Below are 13701 nucleotides of genomic sequence, written 5' to 3' on the forward strand. Positions count from 1 at the left end.
TGACTCTAGCCAGCCAGTGACCACCACGTTAGGTAGAATTCTGGTTATTAAGACACCAACAGCAAGAGGAATGATGTGAGCCAACAGTTCGCTCTTCAGAGCAGGGTACGTACCCCTTCTTTTTAACTCATTCTGTAGTGGTCTGATAGCTACAGTAAAATTTTTTGTAGGCTTCACCCCTGCAATAGAAAACAGTGGTGTTTTTACTTCACTATCACTTCTTTTCTTGAATAAGAAAAAAAAAAAAAAAAGAAGCCTCTTAGATGCATAAGTTCTAAACAGGTCACTTATAAGACTGATACTTATTTGACTTAGCCTCTCTGGGCTCTGTGCACCAGCACGATCCTCTGTCACAGAGGCATACTAGTATCTCCTTCCAGTGGCTGCGAGGGTCCAAGGGTTGAGATGACTCGTGTGAGGCACCTAGCACAACACCTTCGACACAACTGCTTGCTGGTCTTTGTCCCACAGGCACCGGCTGCGTGTGAAAGCTTCCAAAATCCTTCCAGGATTGGAGGTTCTGTGGTGTCCGCTATTACCTTATGAAGAATTAAGACAGGAGCCAAACGGAGTTAGACCAGAGTTACTGGTCAAAGCTGGCTTGGAGGGCCTGGCTTAGGTGTAAGGCCACGGTGGGCCCCGAGTTAAACACACTTTCCCAGAGGCAGCCGTGGACACCCGCAGCCTCTTCCTCAGGGCAGGGCTCACAGGCAGACCCGCCCCCGGCTCGGGAGACCGGGCCGTACCGTCCTGGTGCACTCGTGCGGGGCCCGGAGAGCCCGGAGAGGCAGGGAAGAGCACAGCGACCCCCTCACCGAGAGACAGTGGTCGGCGGGATCCCTTGCCTCTCTGGTGCGGGGGGGGGGGGGCCCAAGGGACATTTTGAGAGGGGCCTGAGAGCAGAGGAAGGGAGTTTTAACCCCAGTGCAAACTTGTATACAAATTGAGATCTTGGCGCTTGTCTGGGAAAAAATGCACTGTTTTCCTCTGGGTTCCTCGCACTGTTGCACGTGGAACCATTCACTAGGGCGGGAGCGTGCTCGGAGCGGGAGACCCTCTCTCTGGAGTCTGGATTGCCATCTCTGCCCCATTTTGCGTTGTTTACTCACATAGGCATATATTTTCTTAATTTTGTACGACTTTCCCAAGGTGTAATTCACATATTTAAAGTATACGGTTTGATTCATTTTGATAGGTATTTACCTCTTAATCGCCACGATCAAGAGGATAAACATATCCATTGCCCCCTCCTGTGAAAAAGAAAAAAAAGGGGGCAGGTTTAGGTTTTTTAGTTTAGTTTATGTTTAGGAATTTATGGGCTTTAGGTGTCTGAGCTACAGTATCATCACTTATTTCAGAACCTTTTTTACGTCAGTGGATATTTTAACCCACTGAGCCACCCAGGCACCCCATTACATCAGTGCATATTTTAATGGTGATACAATAATGTTCTTTGAAGTCAATAGCTTTGTATTCATATGATCTTATCTATCTTGAGTAAAACTAGAAAACTAATAATTGGAACCTCTGCTGATTTTTTTTTTTTTTTAATGATCTGTGTCCCATAGAACCTACAGTGGTCAGGTGGTAGGATTTCCGCTTGGGGACTGGGGAACAGATGTTCACCTCTTCCTCGCTTTCCACCCATTCTCTGAGTGTTTTCTCCCACCAGAGCGTCCCCAGCGCATACACTGTGTGTTCGAGTAGAAGTCACAGGCTTAGTTAAGGGTTAATAAACCTTTGCTTCCCGCTCTTCCCCTCCGTGCCCTCCCCGCCCAGCAGAGCCAGCGGCCTCTTCGGCCTCTTCGGCGCTGGCAGGGTGAGGGGCAGGCGCCGCTCTCTGCGGGGCCTGATGGCCACGGCACAGAGTTTCATTTGGTGTCCTGAGCGTGAGTTGGAAATGTGATTTCTACAGCAACCAGCTTAAGATTTATGGTTAACTGGGGTTTATGATACCATTAGCACCAACTGCTGAGCTGTGCTCTGGGTCAAGTGTGGGGGCTTTTGTGGTTTTTGGGTTCCGTTTTTGTTTTGTCTCTGTGGGCTGGCTTGGGAGCAGAACCGCCGTTTTGTGTCATTGTTTCTGTGGGGAAAATGCATTCAGTATTCCAAACAGACCCACAACTGAACTTCTCAAACACAGTCTGTTCACAGTGGCTTATAATGGTCCTTGACAGAAGGGGTTTGTGTTTGAAATAATGTAGTTTGTCTTTGCCCAAGGGCACTAAGTTTCTCCACATCAGAGACTTGCCTGAGAATTACAGGACAAATGTGTTAAGATTGATTCGATAGCGAACAAAATTTAGAGGGCAAATGTGTTAGGATTGATCTGGTTGGTTTAGTGAGAGGATTAGTCTGTTCCATCGGGATGGGCTGGTGAGCTTAACAGCATCTTTCACGGGTCAATAGTAATGTGTCCATGATGATGATGTTCTGTGTTTTAACTAACAGGTTTTCAGGAGGCCTGATATAAGGGTAAGGATATGTGGCTTTCCGCACATGGACCTCCTACTTGTGTGTCTCTGTGCTTGATGAACACTTAGTGTTCTTTACCTTTTCACTGGGTTTATGAGTCACTTGGATCAACTTAGCCTGCTGTGTCATAGCTTTAAGTGTTCACTAGAAACGCTTTGTTTGTTCTGGTGTTTTTATGTGCCGTGAAAGCTGGTGTGTGTGAGGGCAGGATGCTAACGTTGTTGCCAGCGTGCAGTTCTGACTTTTGTTGGGTTGCACGATTTCTAACCCAGTGGAGATTCACGGCAGGGGCTCTTATGGCCCGCAGAGTCCTCTTGTCACCTCGCTTACTATGTAACTCATGCTAAAGAATGTAACAGCAGCAGCAAAGTGGTGATTTGCTGTCCGTCCTCTCTGATGCACAGTCCAAGTCACCTTTCTGTCTGCATGCTGAATCTGAAGGGCAGAAGTGCTAGTCTTGAGGATAAATTTAGCAGAATCAGTCCCAGTTAGTATTTCTTCAAATACAGATGTAGCTTTTACGAGAAGTGGATTGTCGCTTGCATTTTCCTCATGACTTTCCTTCCCTTTATTTCAGAATATGCATAAAGCAAGACAAAGATTGGTAATGTGCATGCGTTTGAACCTGAGTGTCAAATGTTTGAGAATTAACCTATATCCAGTCAATGAAAATAATGTGGATTTTAACAGAATAATGACTTGAGTTTAAAATGGTTAATCTTACTGAAGCCAATGAAGTAGTACAAAAATAAGCAGGTTAAATAAAATTCTTGTTATCCCAGTTGGTTTATCTCTGTTTAATCTTTGTTTTCACTATGTTTCCTTTTGCTTGTGAGAATCATTTTCTTTCCCTCATTCACCTTGTTAAATATCAGTGTTTGACTTCCCATTTGCATGGACTTCAAACTACTGTGTGGCTTTTTGTCATTTTAGTCATTCATTTTTCTGTTCTTCAAAATTTTTAGCAAAGAATGATTCCATTTTCTTTATATTTAAGAAAATGAAAATTTCAAAAACGGTTACATTTAAAAAATTACCCTCCTTTGAAGGGTAGCAGTACCAACTTTGTAGTTGGCCAATCTGATGATAAATCATGACAATGTATTTCACCATATTGGTAAAAACGAAAGGTGAGAAATAGTAAGTTCTTTTAAAGCTTTGCTACTTCTTCACTGATTGCCTTTTCAAGAAATATAGTCATGGGAACCAAAGTTTCATGAAGAAAAAAATGTATCTATGCCAGATTTTAATATTTGCAGCCCCAGAGAGCTGATAGAACTCTTAAAAGGGGTTATCATCTTGTTGTCTTCAGCATTTATGTTCTTTGTACCACCTGCTGAACTGAAAGTCCAATTTTTAAAGTTTCGGAAATGAATTGATTCTCTGAAGAGGCTAAATTAAGCACAGGATACCTTTAAAGAGCTTGGGAACACTTAGAGATACGTGACCTTTTAGCTTTTCTTTGAAGCACATTGATACTGTAAATAGAAACCTTTAACGCAGTCTTGATTCATAAAGCACATTTGTTTAGCAGTAATTTACAGACTGTATGTATATGTATGTCTCCAGCATGTAATGTGTGCATGCGCATGTGCGTGGAAAGCTCGTTATACTAGTGGACTTGAGCCCTGAACAATAGTTCCATAGAGTATGAGAGTACTTGCTACGTTTAAAATCCATGTCTATGGACTGCCTTTGTATTTTGGCTTGGTTTTGCCCTTTACTTAGTTACTGTGGGGTGCTTTATGTTCTATGAGCATATTATGTGTCTGTTATTTTGTTTCTTTGCCATATGCTATAGTATTGCTTGATTTAGAAAAGACCATACATTCTTTGAAATCCATGATGTTTGTTTGCTTTTCATTTTTCTGCCCCAACACAAACACAGACTAGATACTCCATTTTAGGCTGAGGATGCTATAGATGGCCAACACGTTATTTCCTTAACTCCAAGGGGGAAAATGTTGTGATTTGCAAAGCCGTGAAAGGTGTGTCAACTTTTACATGCTTAGTGTCTCTTTAAAAAAGAACTTCTGTCCTTTCACCTGTCTGTTTGCACGTGTTTCTCTTTCTCCTCTTTGCCTTTTCTTGTCGTGCACCTGGTGCTGTGCAGGAGGTTCAGGAAGAACACAATGGCTACCCTTCTGAAGCCGAAGCGGATCAGGTGGCAAGTTCTACATGTTCATCTGTTTGTAGCTACAGATCGTGCATTTAGAAGCCATTTCATACTAGATTTCTAGATGATAAGCAAATGCTTTCCCACTACAGTAGTGCTCTCCTGTCCAAGTTTGGTAGATTCCATTATGACATTATTTGCAAAAATTGGTTTATCCAACATTTTGTCAACCGGAAATTTGTTCATCTGTGCTTCTCAGTCTTCCCAGATAGGGTCAGCTGTGAGGTACGGAGTCTTGGTCACACCAGGACTCTGAAATGCCTTTGTAGAGATTGAGAGGGGACAGATGGATACGCTAAAGGTGCTCCTTGAGGGTGCAGACTTGGCTTTATTCAAATTTGCATGGTCTATGCCCAACGTAGTACCTGGCCCCTTGTAGGTATTTGCAGAATGAGTCCGTATGGTTTATATTTACCTATCAGAAGAAAAAAAAAAACATGCATCAAGATTCTTGAGTGCTTACTCTTTGCTCAGTTCCTCAAGACCCTCTGGAGTCTTTCAAAGCAGGAGAACTTTCTTTGAAGCTGAGTTAGAATCTCCCTATGTGAAAGCACTTAGAAGAGCAGCTCCAGGGAAGCGTGGCCAGCAACCCTGTGCTCAGCTGTGCCTTTGCCCAGCCCGCCCTCCTTTGGTGACCCTGGAAGCACCTTGGAGAGCCTAGTTTGAAAACCACTGTTTTCGGCATGCCGCCATTACAGAAACTGTCCACCCAGCAGCTTTGATTCATGATGAGGAAAGTAGCAGAGAGGCCAGGGCCACCTGGTGGGCTGGAGTCCTCGGGGACAGATTCCCGGAGCTGCTGGGCCTGCCATTGGGCTTTCAGGGTCACTGGAACAGGGTTTGGATGAGATCGCCATAGGGAATTCCTCAACTGGGCAACACGTGGAGCAGAGACACCAAGAGGAATGGGTGTGTTCATGAGATCAAATTTTGTCCACAAGAATATTCCATTCTTTGATTATACTGTACATGGGTTGGATAAATCAAGGGTCAAATCATGTCTTGTGCAACTTGATAGTTGCAGTCAAAGTTTAATGTAGCACAAGTGTGAGTCCCATTTCCTAATAACCAGCTTTATTAAGGGAATCTACTGTACTTACAAAGTAACGAGCCTTTAGAAACCGTTCTCTTGAATTCCTATGCTAAATGTGTTTCCTGTACAAAATCAGAAGCAGTGGGATCATTTGTTTTGTTCTGATAGTTGCTTTTCCATCACTTATAAAGCATGTCCCAGATTAAATTATGATTAGTGAAAGGTTTGTCTCACTGTGTCTCACCAGCACATTCATGCCTCATATAAATGCACAGACATTTCAAGGCAAATTTCAAGCCAATTTCAAGCTGAACATGACTAGCAGAAAGGAAGAGACATGTTTGATCTTCAACTTCAGTCTTGAGAGCCCTATACATTCTCAGAATGGTCCCAGTCACTGGTGTCTCCCGTCCTGTGTTGGAGACTCGAGAGTGTTTGATGTGGCTCTCTGTAAGGCTTAAAGGGACTCGCATTCCACCCCCATCTCTCCCTGCTCCCCTTCAGGCTCAGTTGATTAGAACAGCTTGCTTTCTATCCTGCTATCTTGAAATAACCTATCCCATTTATTTTAAAATATAAGTTAAGGAATTTAGGTCTATATATGATAATATTTAACCACTAAAATAAGCTTTAATGATATAATATTTGAAGTAACTATAAACTGAGATATTGATTGAACTAGCTTTCTCACTTAGTAACTATATTATAAAATTAATCACTGGTTCAGGCAAAAGAAAGCAGAACTTCAAAGCTTCTGAGGTTGGTGATGTTGTTAGTATATCTAAAACTGGACATTTAGAAGTATAAATATTGGCTTATGCTTTATTGATAAAAGATGTTTCCAAATCAGATATGAGTATAAAAATGAATCCATTAACAGTTCTCCATTGACCCTTAATGGTTCTCTATGTCCCTAAAAATTTTGGCTGAAGTGTTTTAAAAACCAATCTGGACCAAAATGTCAAACTGAATAAAATTGCTCAGAGGTAATAATGAGCCCTTAATCTGTATTATTTAATCACGTATCTTGATAAGGAGGAGGGACCACATCATTTTGTACCCTCCCTGTAGAACAGACATACCCCAACCAAATTTAGCATGGAATTTGCTTTTTGTATTTTGAGCTTTTTCCCTTCTTTGATTTATAACAATGATAAAACTATGATATATAGGATTTTTAAATTGACCTCTAAGTCCCATTAACAAAACATATTGGAGTATTCTTGTAACTATGCAAAAAATTAGTTCTGAATTTTCAATAATCTAGAGTTACAGTGTTCAGTAATTTAGAATTATAAATTCTAATCTGTTTTAAATATTTTGCTTCACAAAATATTATGAAAACATAATATTGTCTGACCTGTTTTCCGCCAAACACTAGTGGCCTCTCAATGTTAACTGTTTTTTGGAGAAAGCAGTCCTGATCAAATCCGTGTGGGAAATGTGGCGTACTCTAGCGCCCTCTTGCTGATTTGGTGTACATGCATATGCTACAGACTTTTCTCACTATAATGAGAAAACAAACCACAGTTTAGCTTTTCTTTCACCCAGGATTATCCAAATTTGAACAAAGCAAACAAACAAACAAACAAACCAAAAAAAAACCAGACCTATTCACATCTCTTGGGAGTTTAATGAAACAGCTTGGGAATTGCTGGGATTTTGAACACCTTATTCTTATTCGTGACACATGATGTCAAAGATGCCGAGGAGAAAGTGACCAGTTTCCTTGGCAGCATGTCACAGGGTGGCAGTAACTTGGAGTCGGCCCCAAGTTCAGGCTCTGTAACTTTGTAGTTCGCACGCCATTTTCTCAGCTCTCCTGAGCTATCTGGCACTATATCCAACGGAACTCACAGGAAGCTGGCTAGTGGGCAGCAGAGCCAGTCTGGACACTTGCAAGTGTGGGTGTATGTCTCTGCAGCCATCCACGACGTTGTTTTCCTGGTATCATTGTAGCCAGGAAACCTGAGAAGTCATCAGCGATTTGCTTGGTGAGCGTGGACTTGGCGCAGAGCGAATTGGTCTGGGGGAAGCCCAAGGAACACACCCTGCGCCACTATAGTGATGGGCGCAGTCCTGTCTGCGGGACCAGAGCACGCTCTCTTGTGGCCTGGAGGGGATGCCCACTGACAAGCCCCTCCCTACCCCCCCACCCTGGCGCTTTGCGCCACACGCAGGCAGCCGGGCTGCGGTACAGAAGCCTAGGGCTTTCCTTAGAATGTCCCTGCCGTTGAGGCCCCTCTCTGGTTACTTCCATTAGACTTCGGGGTTTCCCACACTACACAGTGCTTACAGCCCGCTAAGCATCTACATCCAATGTTGATTTCACCTGTGTTTGTTTCATGCTCAGAAGGTAACCTTTTTCTGACCTTCCAAATTCTGTAGGCAACTTGTAATAGCTGTTTGTGTGGTGATTACAGTATCTATCTGTCATGTCAAGCCATTTCTGTATTAATGCTTTCTAACTGTGGATTTAAATATGTGTAACAATTTGCTAGAAAATGCAGCATGGTGTCCTGTGATGCTGAGCTTTGAGATTGTCTTGTAGGGGGAGGGGGCATCGAGTTTGCACGCTTCTATAGCCATGTAGCAAAAGCACAGAACACTACAGTTCTTCCCAGGTATGCAGTAGGAAAGTGAGATTTACTCCTGTTTGGCTTTTTGCCAGGCCCTAAGAGATGGAAATAAGCTGGCACAGATGGAAGAAACGCCACTTTTTCCAGGAGAATCCATCAAGGCCACTGGTAAGTTTAATGAGTGCACTGTGCTTATTGAGAGCCATAAAATGAAATGGCATTTTGCTTGCAAGCATGGGTGAGGTATGTGCTGGAGATCAACCAAACCAATTTAATGAGGGGACAAGTGGACTAGGTCTGTTCATTCTTCTTAATGTCATCATGACCTTAAGAGGTAGAAGACTACATAGGACCACTCTAAGTTCCAGTTGAGTGTTTGGTGGCATCACCAACAGAAGAGGGGCCTGACTTTTCCTGAGGAACTGAAGGCTGATTAGACTCACTATAACGTAATGCTTCGTTGCAACTTCACTGTAATGTACAACTTCGTTGTAATGTAATGCTTCGTTGGAATCCTTCGCTATAAGAATATATTGCCAGAAGATCCATGTCACATCTTAATAACAGTTTTGAGAACTTGGCAAAAGAATTTCGGTGGCTTATGAGATGCCAGAAAGTACAGTGGGAGCACAGGAGAAAGAGCATGTGTTCCTACTCTGCGCTGTAAGGGCAGGGGCCCGAGTCGAGTACCGCCATCCCCTCTGGACCGCCAGGCATTTCCCAGGTAGTCTACTATGCTGTGAGCAGACGGGAGGGCAGCTGGGTGTCACCTTTTCATCTCACCACTGCGGGGCTTGGGCTAGCCAGTCTAGTTCGCTAGAAAGAGTGTTGGCTTCTCCCCTCCTGGCTCCCTCCCAAAGATGTGTGCTTGGTCTCAGTATAATCATCTCGTGTCAGGAATGTTTGAGGGGCGCCTGGGTGGCATAGTCGGTTAAACATCTGACTGTTGGTTTCGGCTTGGGTTGTGATCTCAGGGTTGTGATTTCAGGGTCATGAGATTGAGCCCCATGTCGGGCTCAGAGCGGAGTCTGCTTGTCTCTCTCCCCCAACCTTGCTCTCTCACTCTCTGAAATAAATAAATAAATCTTAAAAAAAAAAAAAAGAATATTTGAGTAGCTGGGCTCTCCCAGGGCCTCCAAATGATACTGCTACTGAGTATCCTGGTCTGCGGTTCTAGACCCTGCTTATCCCATTGGTGGTCTTGAAACTTTCTTTCTTTCTTTCTTACCTTCCTCTTTCCTTTCTTTTCTAACTAATTTATATTTTCTACAGTGTTATAGAAGTGTAATCATTGAGTAGTTTCTTCTTTTGTCTAGGTCCTTCCACTCCGCATAATTATTTTGATATCCATGTTGTGAAATGGGTCAACAGTCATTCCTTTTTCGTGCTGAACAGTGTCTTATAGTGTGGCTACACTACAGTTTGCTTACGCATTCATCTATTCGTAAACATTTGGGCCGCTTCTACTTGTTGGCTATGGCAGACAACGCTGCTGTGAACCTTCGTGAATCAGTCTCCCCGTCTCAGGTCCTGTCATCCTTGCTGCACCCTTTGACGCATCCATACTAATCTCCCACAACTCTGCGCTCTCTCCTCCCCCCGCCCCTTCTGCCTCCCCATCCTGCCTCACCCCTCTGCTTCCCTGCTGAGCTAAATGGGTCCTTTTCTGAGCTCTTACTGTGCCCACAAGGTTACGTTAGCATTTGTGAGGCTAGCCCACAATGGTGATTTTCTGTGTGGTGCCTCTCATAGGGCTTGACTTCTTATGAGCAGGAACTGTGCCCGGTTCTCCCTAGAACCCCAGCAAAAGAAGCTGCTTAGTACATACTGAGCTATAGAAAGGTTTAATGGAAATGTTTTGAGAACTTGGATGGATGACAACTGTAGGGCCTTTAATCGTCCCCCTCGGAATCCCCGATAGCTGTACGCACTCCCACTCTTCCGGTGCGGTGGCACTTAGAGAAGACGGCGGAGCTGGAGCATCTTTGCGATGGCGGGAACTTCATAACTCTCAATGGACGCTCGTACATGGTTGGTAGCGATACTAAATATGTTGATATTAACAATAAGAAAATGAAAATTGACATGGAGGCTGATAAGCAGAGAAGTCGTTTTCCATGCCCCCGAGGTGGTTCTGCAGTTTCCTTTGGAGGTGCATTCGCTTTCATTAGGGGGAACTGAGAAAATAGCAGCCGAGGATCTTCAGAGTTTGAAAACTGTGTTTTTGAACATGATGAATTTATTGCTCAGGGAAAATGTTAACTACCTGGAAAACAATGACAAAATGTAAGTTATTATGAAGCCCTTTACTTAAGACCCCTCTAAGTAGCAAATCGGAATTGTTTTACAAAACTCAGTTTTCTTAGACGACTACCTGTGTCTTTATTTAATGTGATTAAAAAATGTAAAACTCCTAGAAAACTGGAATCACAAGTGTCTATATTTGGAGACTCAAGATTCATTGACACACAAGTCTGGCAGAAGTTGCTACTTGGTCTTTTTTTTTTTTTTTTTCTTTCAGTGAAAGACGTCATGTACATCTGCCCATTTATGGGAGCGGTAAGTGGAACCCTGACAGTGACGGACTTCAAGATGTACTTCAAGAATGTAGAGAGGGTAAGTTTTTAGAGGGGTATTTTATTTTTAAAATCACTTTAGAACACAGCCAATGATAAAGAAGAAAGCAGAAAGAACCCTCAAATCCCATCACTCTGAGAGAACCATGGGGTGAGTTTTAAGATGTACACATTTGGAAATAGATTTTGCATCTAGAAAGAAGTGCTATTAAAGTTGCATTTAAATCAGGTGGGAGGAGTTTAATTGTCGTCTTGACATCAACTTCATAAAGCATGTTATAAATCAGACTTCAATTCTGTAGTTGGGACAAAGGGGAAATGTGAAATAAATGTGTGTTTTTGCCCAGAGAAGACTTCAAATATGAAAGATATGAAAGCTCTGCTGACTGACACTGATAGGCCTTCGTTAATTTGTAAACCCAGGACCCGAATTTTGTCCTCGATGTTCCCCTTGGCGTGATCAGCCGAGTTGAGAAGATTGGCGCGCAGAGCCATGGGGACAATTCCTGCGGGATAGAGATCGTGTGCAAGGTGTGGTGCCAAGCCAGGTGGGACTGCCGGGGTGGTCGCGCAGGGCTTTCGCGGACGTGCCCACCACGGTCTTGGGGCAGCGAGAATCCCCGGGAGTGTCAGTAAGTCACATGGTTTCAGGACAGAGGCCGCTTCAAATCTTGTATCAGCTAATTCATGCCACTCTGGAAGCTGTTGAGGTAAACCTCTTGTCCTCTATCGAAGTATTCTGATAAACGCGGACCTAGAACCTCAGTGTTCATGTTATTTGTTACGTTTTGGAGAAACCAAGTGAAAAGTAGAGATCAATAGTGTTGTTTTGTATTTTTTTCCAGTTTGTTGTTTTAACAGGACCCTTCAGAACAGTGGACGGTCAGAGACTTGCTGAAGAGAAAGCAATAGTCTACAGATTCCGTGGTTAACAACTTAATGCCAGGAGTTTATGTTTGGTTTCCTCCACTTCCTCCAGTGGGGAGTAGAAATGTGTGTGATGTTTTTAATGCTGACTAGTCATTTAAGAAACACTTTATCCAGTGTGTCTTATTCCCAGAGACCTTACCTCACGGGTTATACTTTACTCATGACCCTCAAGTCCCGGGAAGGAGAGTCTGTGCAGAATTGCTAGGGTCCCTTCCACAGTCAGGGTTTGGATTCCTGCCAGTCTGTTTGCTTTGATAACACCTCTCGAGACAGGTCCCTCTGGTTGACCCCAGACTGTAGTTGAACCTACTTTTTTCAAAGAATACTTTACTCTTGCAGATCGTGAATTTGCTGGCATCCTAGACTCCCTGTGGGTGCTTCAGGGCAGTGCTGTCCTGCGACAAACTGCATCTGTCCTCGGGCCAGGGTTCCCCATGGCAAGCTGTGTGAAGCAGTCGTGGGCTTAAAGCAGAGGGGTGATTTGACGAGTCCTGCAGTTTGGGAACTTGACCTTTCCATTCTTAGAACTCGCCGGTAATGTCCCATCATCCTTAGGCTAGAGGGAAAGACTCACCAAAAGCCCGTGTGTCTGAGCCGGTTGATGGCCCCATGTGGCTTCGCCTCCGGCCACCTTCCACCACGTTCTTGCTTGTCTGGTTCCTTCGGCTGCGGTGACTCACCTCGTGCCACCCACCCCTGCTGCGGAGTCTTTTCACCTGCTCTCTCCTTTGCTTAGAACGAGTTCATTCTCAGCAATCCTAAATAGCAAGTGAGCTCAGTCAGCTACCAGGGTGTGTGTGTGTGTGCATGTGTGCGTGTTCAGAGTCGCTTGGAGGGAGGGCACACAGGAAAGTGACACTGCCTAGGCAGGTGTCCTGGGGCTGCTGTACGTAGATGTTTTTATGGCCCCGGTGAGCATTTGCTGATAGTGGTTTTAAAATGTTTTCCAGCTAAGCATGCTAGGGCCACACCCCTAGCCCTCTCAGCTCATGCCTGAGAACCTTGCAAGGGGTAAGGTTTGGTTTCTTTTAACAGGTGGTACACAAGGTACCAAGAAGGTACAAAAGGGGTGTGTAGAGGAGAGTAAGTCTGTGTCCGCCCAGCCCCCGGCCACCTGGTTCCTCTCCAGGCAGGTGCCCGCTCTTGCCGATTGCCGTGCACACGCTGGGCGCGCAAGCGTGTCTGTGTGGTCTTCACACACACAGGTGGTAGTGTATTGCCTAGCCACCCCTCACCCCGCCCCAAAATCTGTCTAGGAAGTCCTTGGTATCGGTACAGAAATGCTGCTGCATTCTTTTTTTTTTTTTAAGATTTTATTTATTTATTTGACAGACAGAGATCACAAGTAGGCAGAGGGGCAGGCAGAGAGAGAGAGAGGAGGAAGCAGGCTCCCCGCTGAGCAGAGAGCCTGATGTGGGGCTCGATCCTAGGACCCTGGGACCATGACCTGAGTCGAAGGCAGAGGCTTTAACCCACTGAGCCACCCAGGCGCCCCAATGATGCTGCACTCTGATGGCGCTCCGCGCTCCAGCCTGCGGTGACAGCCACTTCAGTCATTTCCATTCTTCCCTGTGATAAATAATATTGCAACAGTAACTTTGCCACTGCCTGAATTGCTCTTACTTTAATCTGTTTGTGGTCATTTTTATCTTCAAATTTTGTGTCATGTTAAGGAAACGTGAGACTTTTGTGTTTAACTAATGGCGTAGGTTTAAAGAGGTCAGATAGCAGGAGTGGAGAACCTGCCTCTCCCTCTCCCCCTGCTTGTGGTCCCTCTTGCGCTGTCTCTCCTCCTGTCAAATAAATAGAATCTTAAAAAAAAAAAAAAAAAGAAAAGAAAAGAAACTGGTTTTGGGAAACAGCACTGAATTTCTGTAAGGAGTGTACCGAGGGGCGCAGTCTCTGCGTGACACACAGTCCTTGCTGTGAGCA

At 44.3% G+C, this 13701-nt stretch overlaps 1 protein-coding gene across 6 annotated transcripts in view; it reads left to right on the forward strand.

The window, feature by feature from the left end:
• Positions 1–13701, forward strand: part of MTMR1 (myotubularin related protein 1) — a 57042-nt gene that overhangs the window by 12908 nt on the left and 30433 nt on the right. Inside the window, exons 3-7 of one of the 6 annotated variants that reach the window (XM_059156542.1) lie at positions 2452–2475; positions 4589–4642; positions 8356–8431; positions 10785–10879; positions 11263–11370. In XM_059156542.1, the coding sequence (XP_059012525.1) occupies positions 8386–8431; positions 10785–10879; positions 11263–11370 (249 nt within the window). In that variant the 5' untranslated portion in view covers positions 2452–2475; positions 4589–4642; positions 8356–8385. The remainder of the gene's footprint in view (positions 1–2451; positions 2476–4588; positions 4643–8355; positions 8432–10784; positions 10880–11262; positions 11371–13701) is intronic. The other 5 variants (XM_059156543.1, XM_059156547.1, XM_059156545.1 and 2 more) reach the window with 5 other exon arrangements.

The sequence above is a fragment of the Mustela lutreola genome, chromosome X, assembly GCF_030435805.1.
Source record: "Mustela lutreola isolate mMusLut2 chromosome X, mMusLut2.pri, whole genome shotgun sequence".
Taxonomy (NCBI): domain Eukaryota; kingdom Metazoa; phylum Chordata; class Mammalia; order Carnivora; family Mustelidae; genus Mustela; species Mustela lutreola.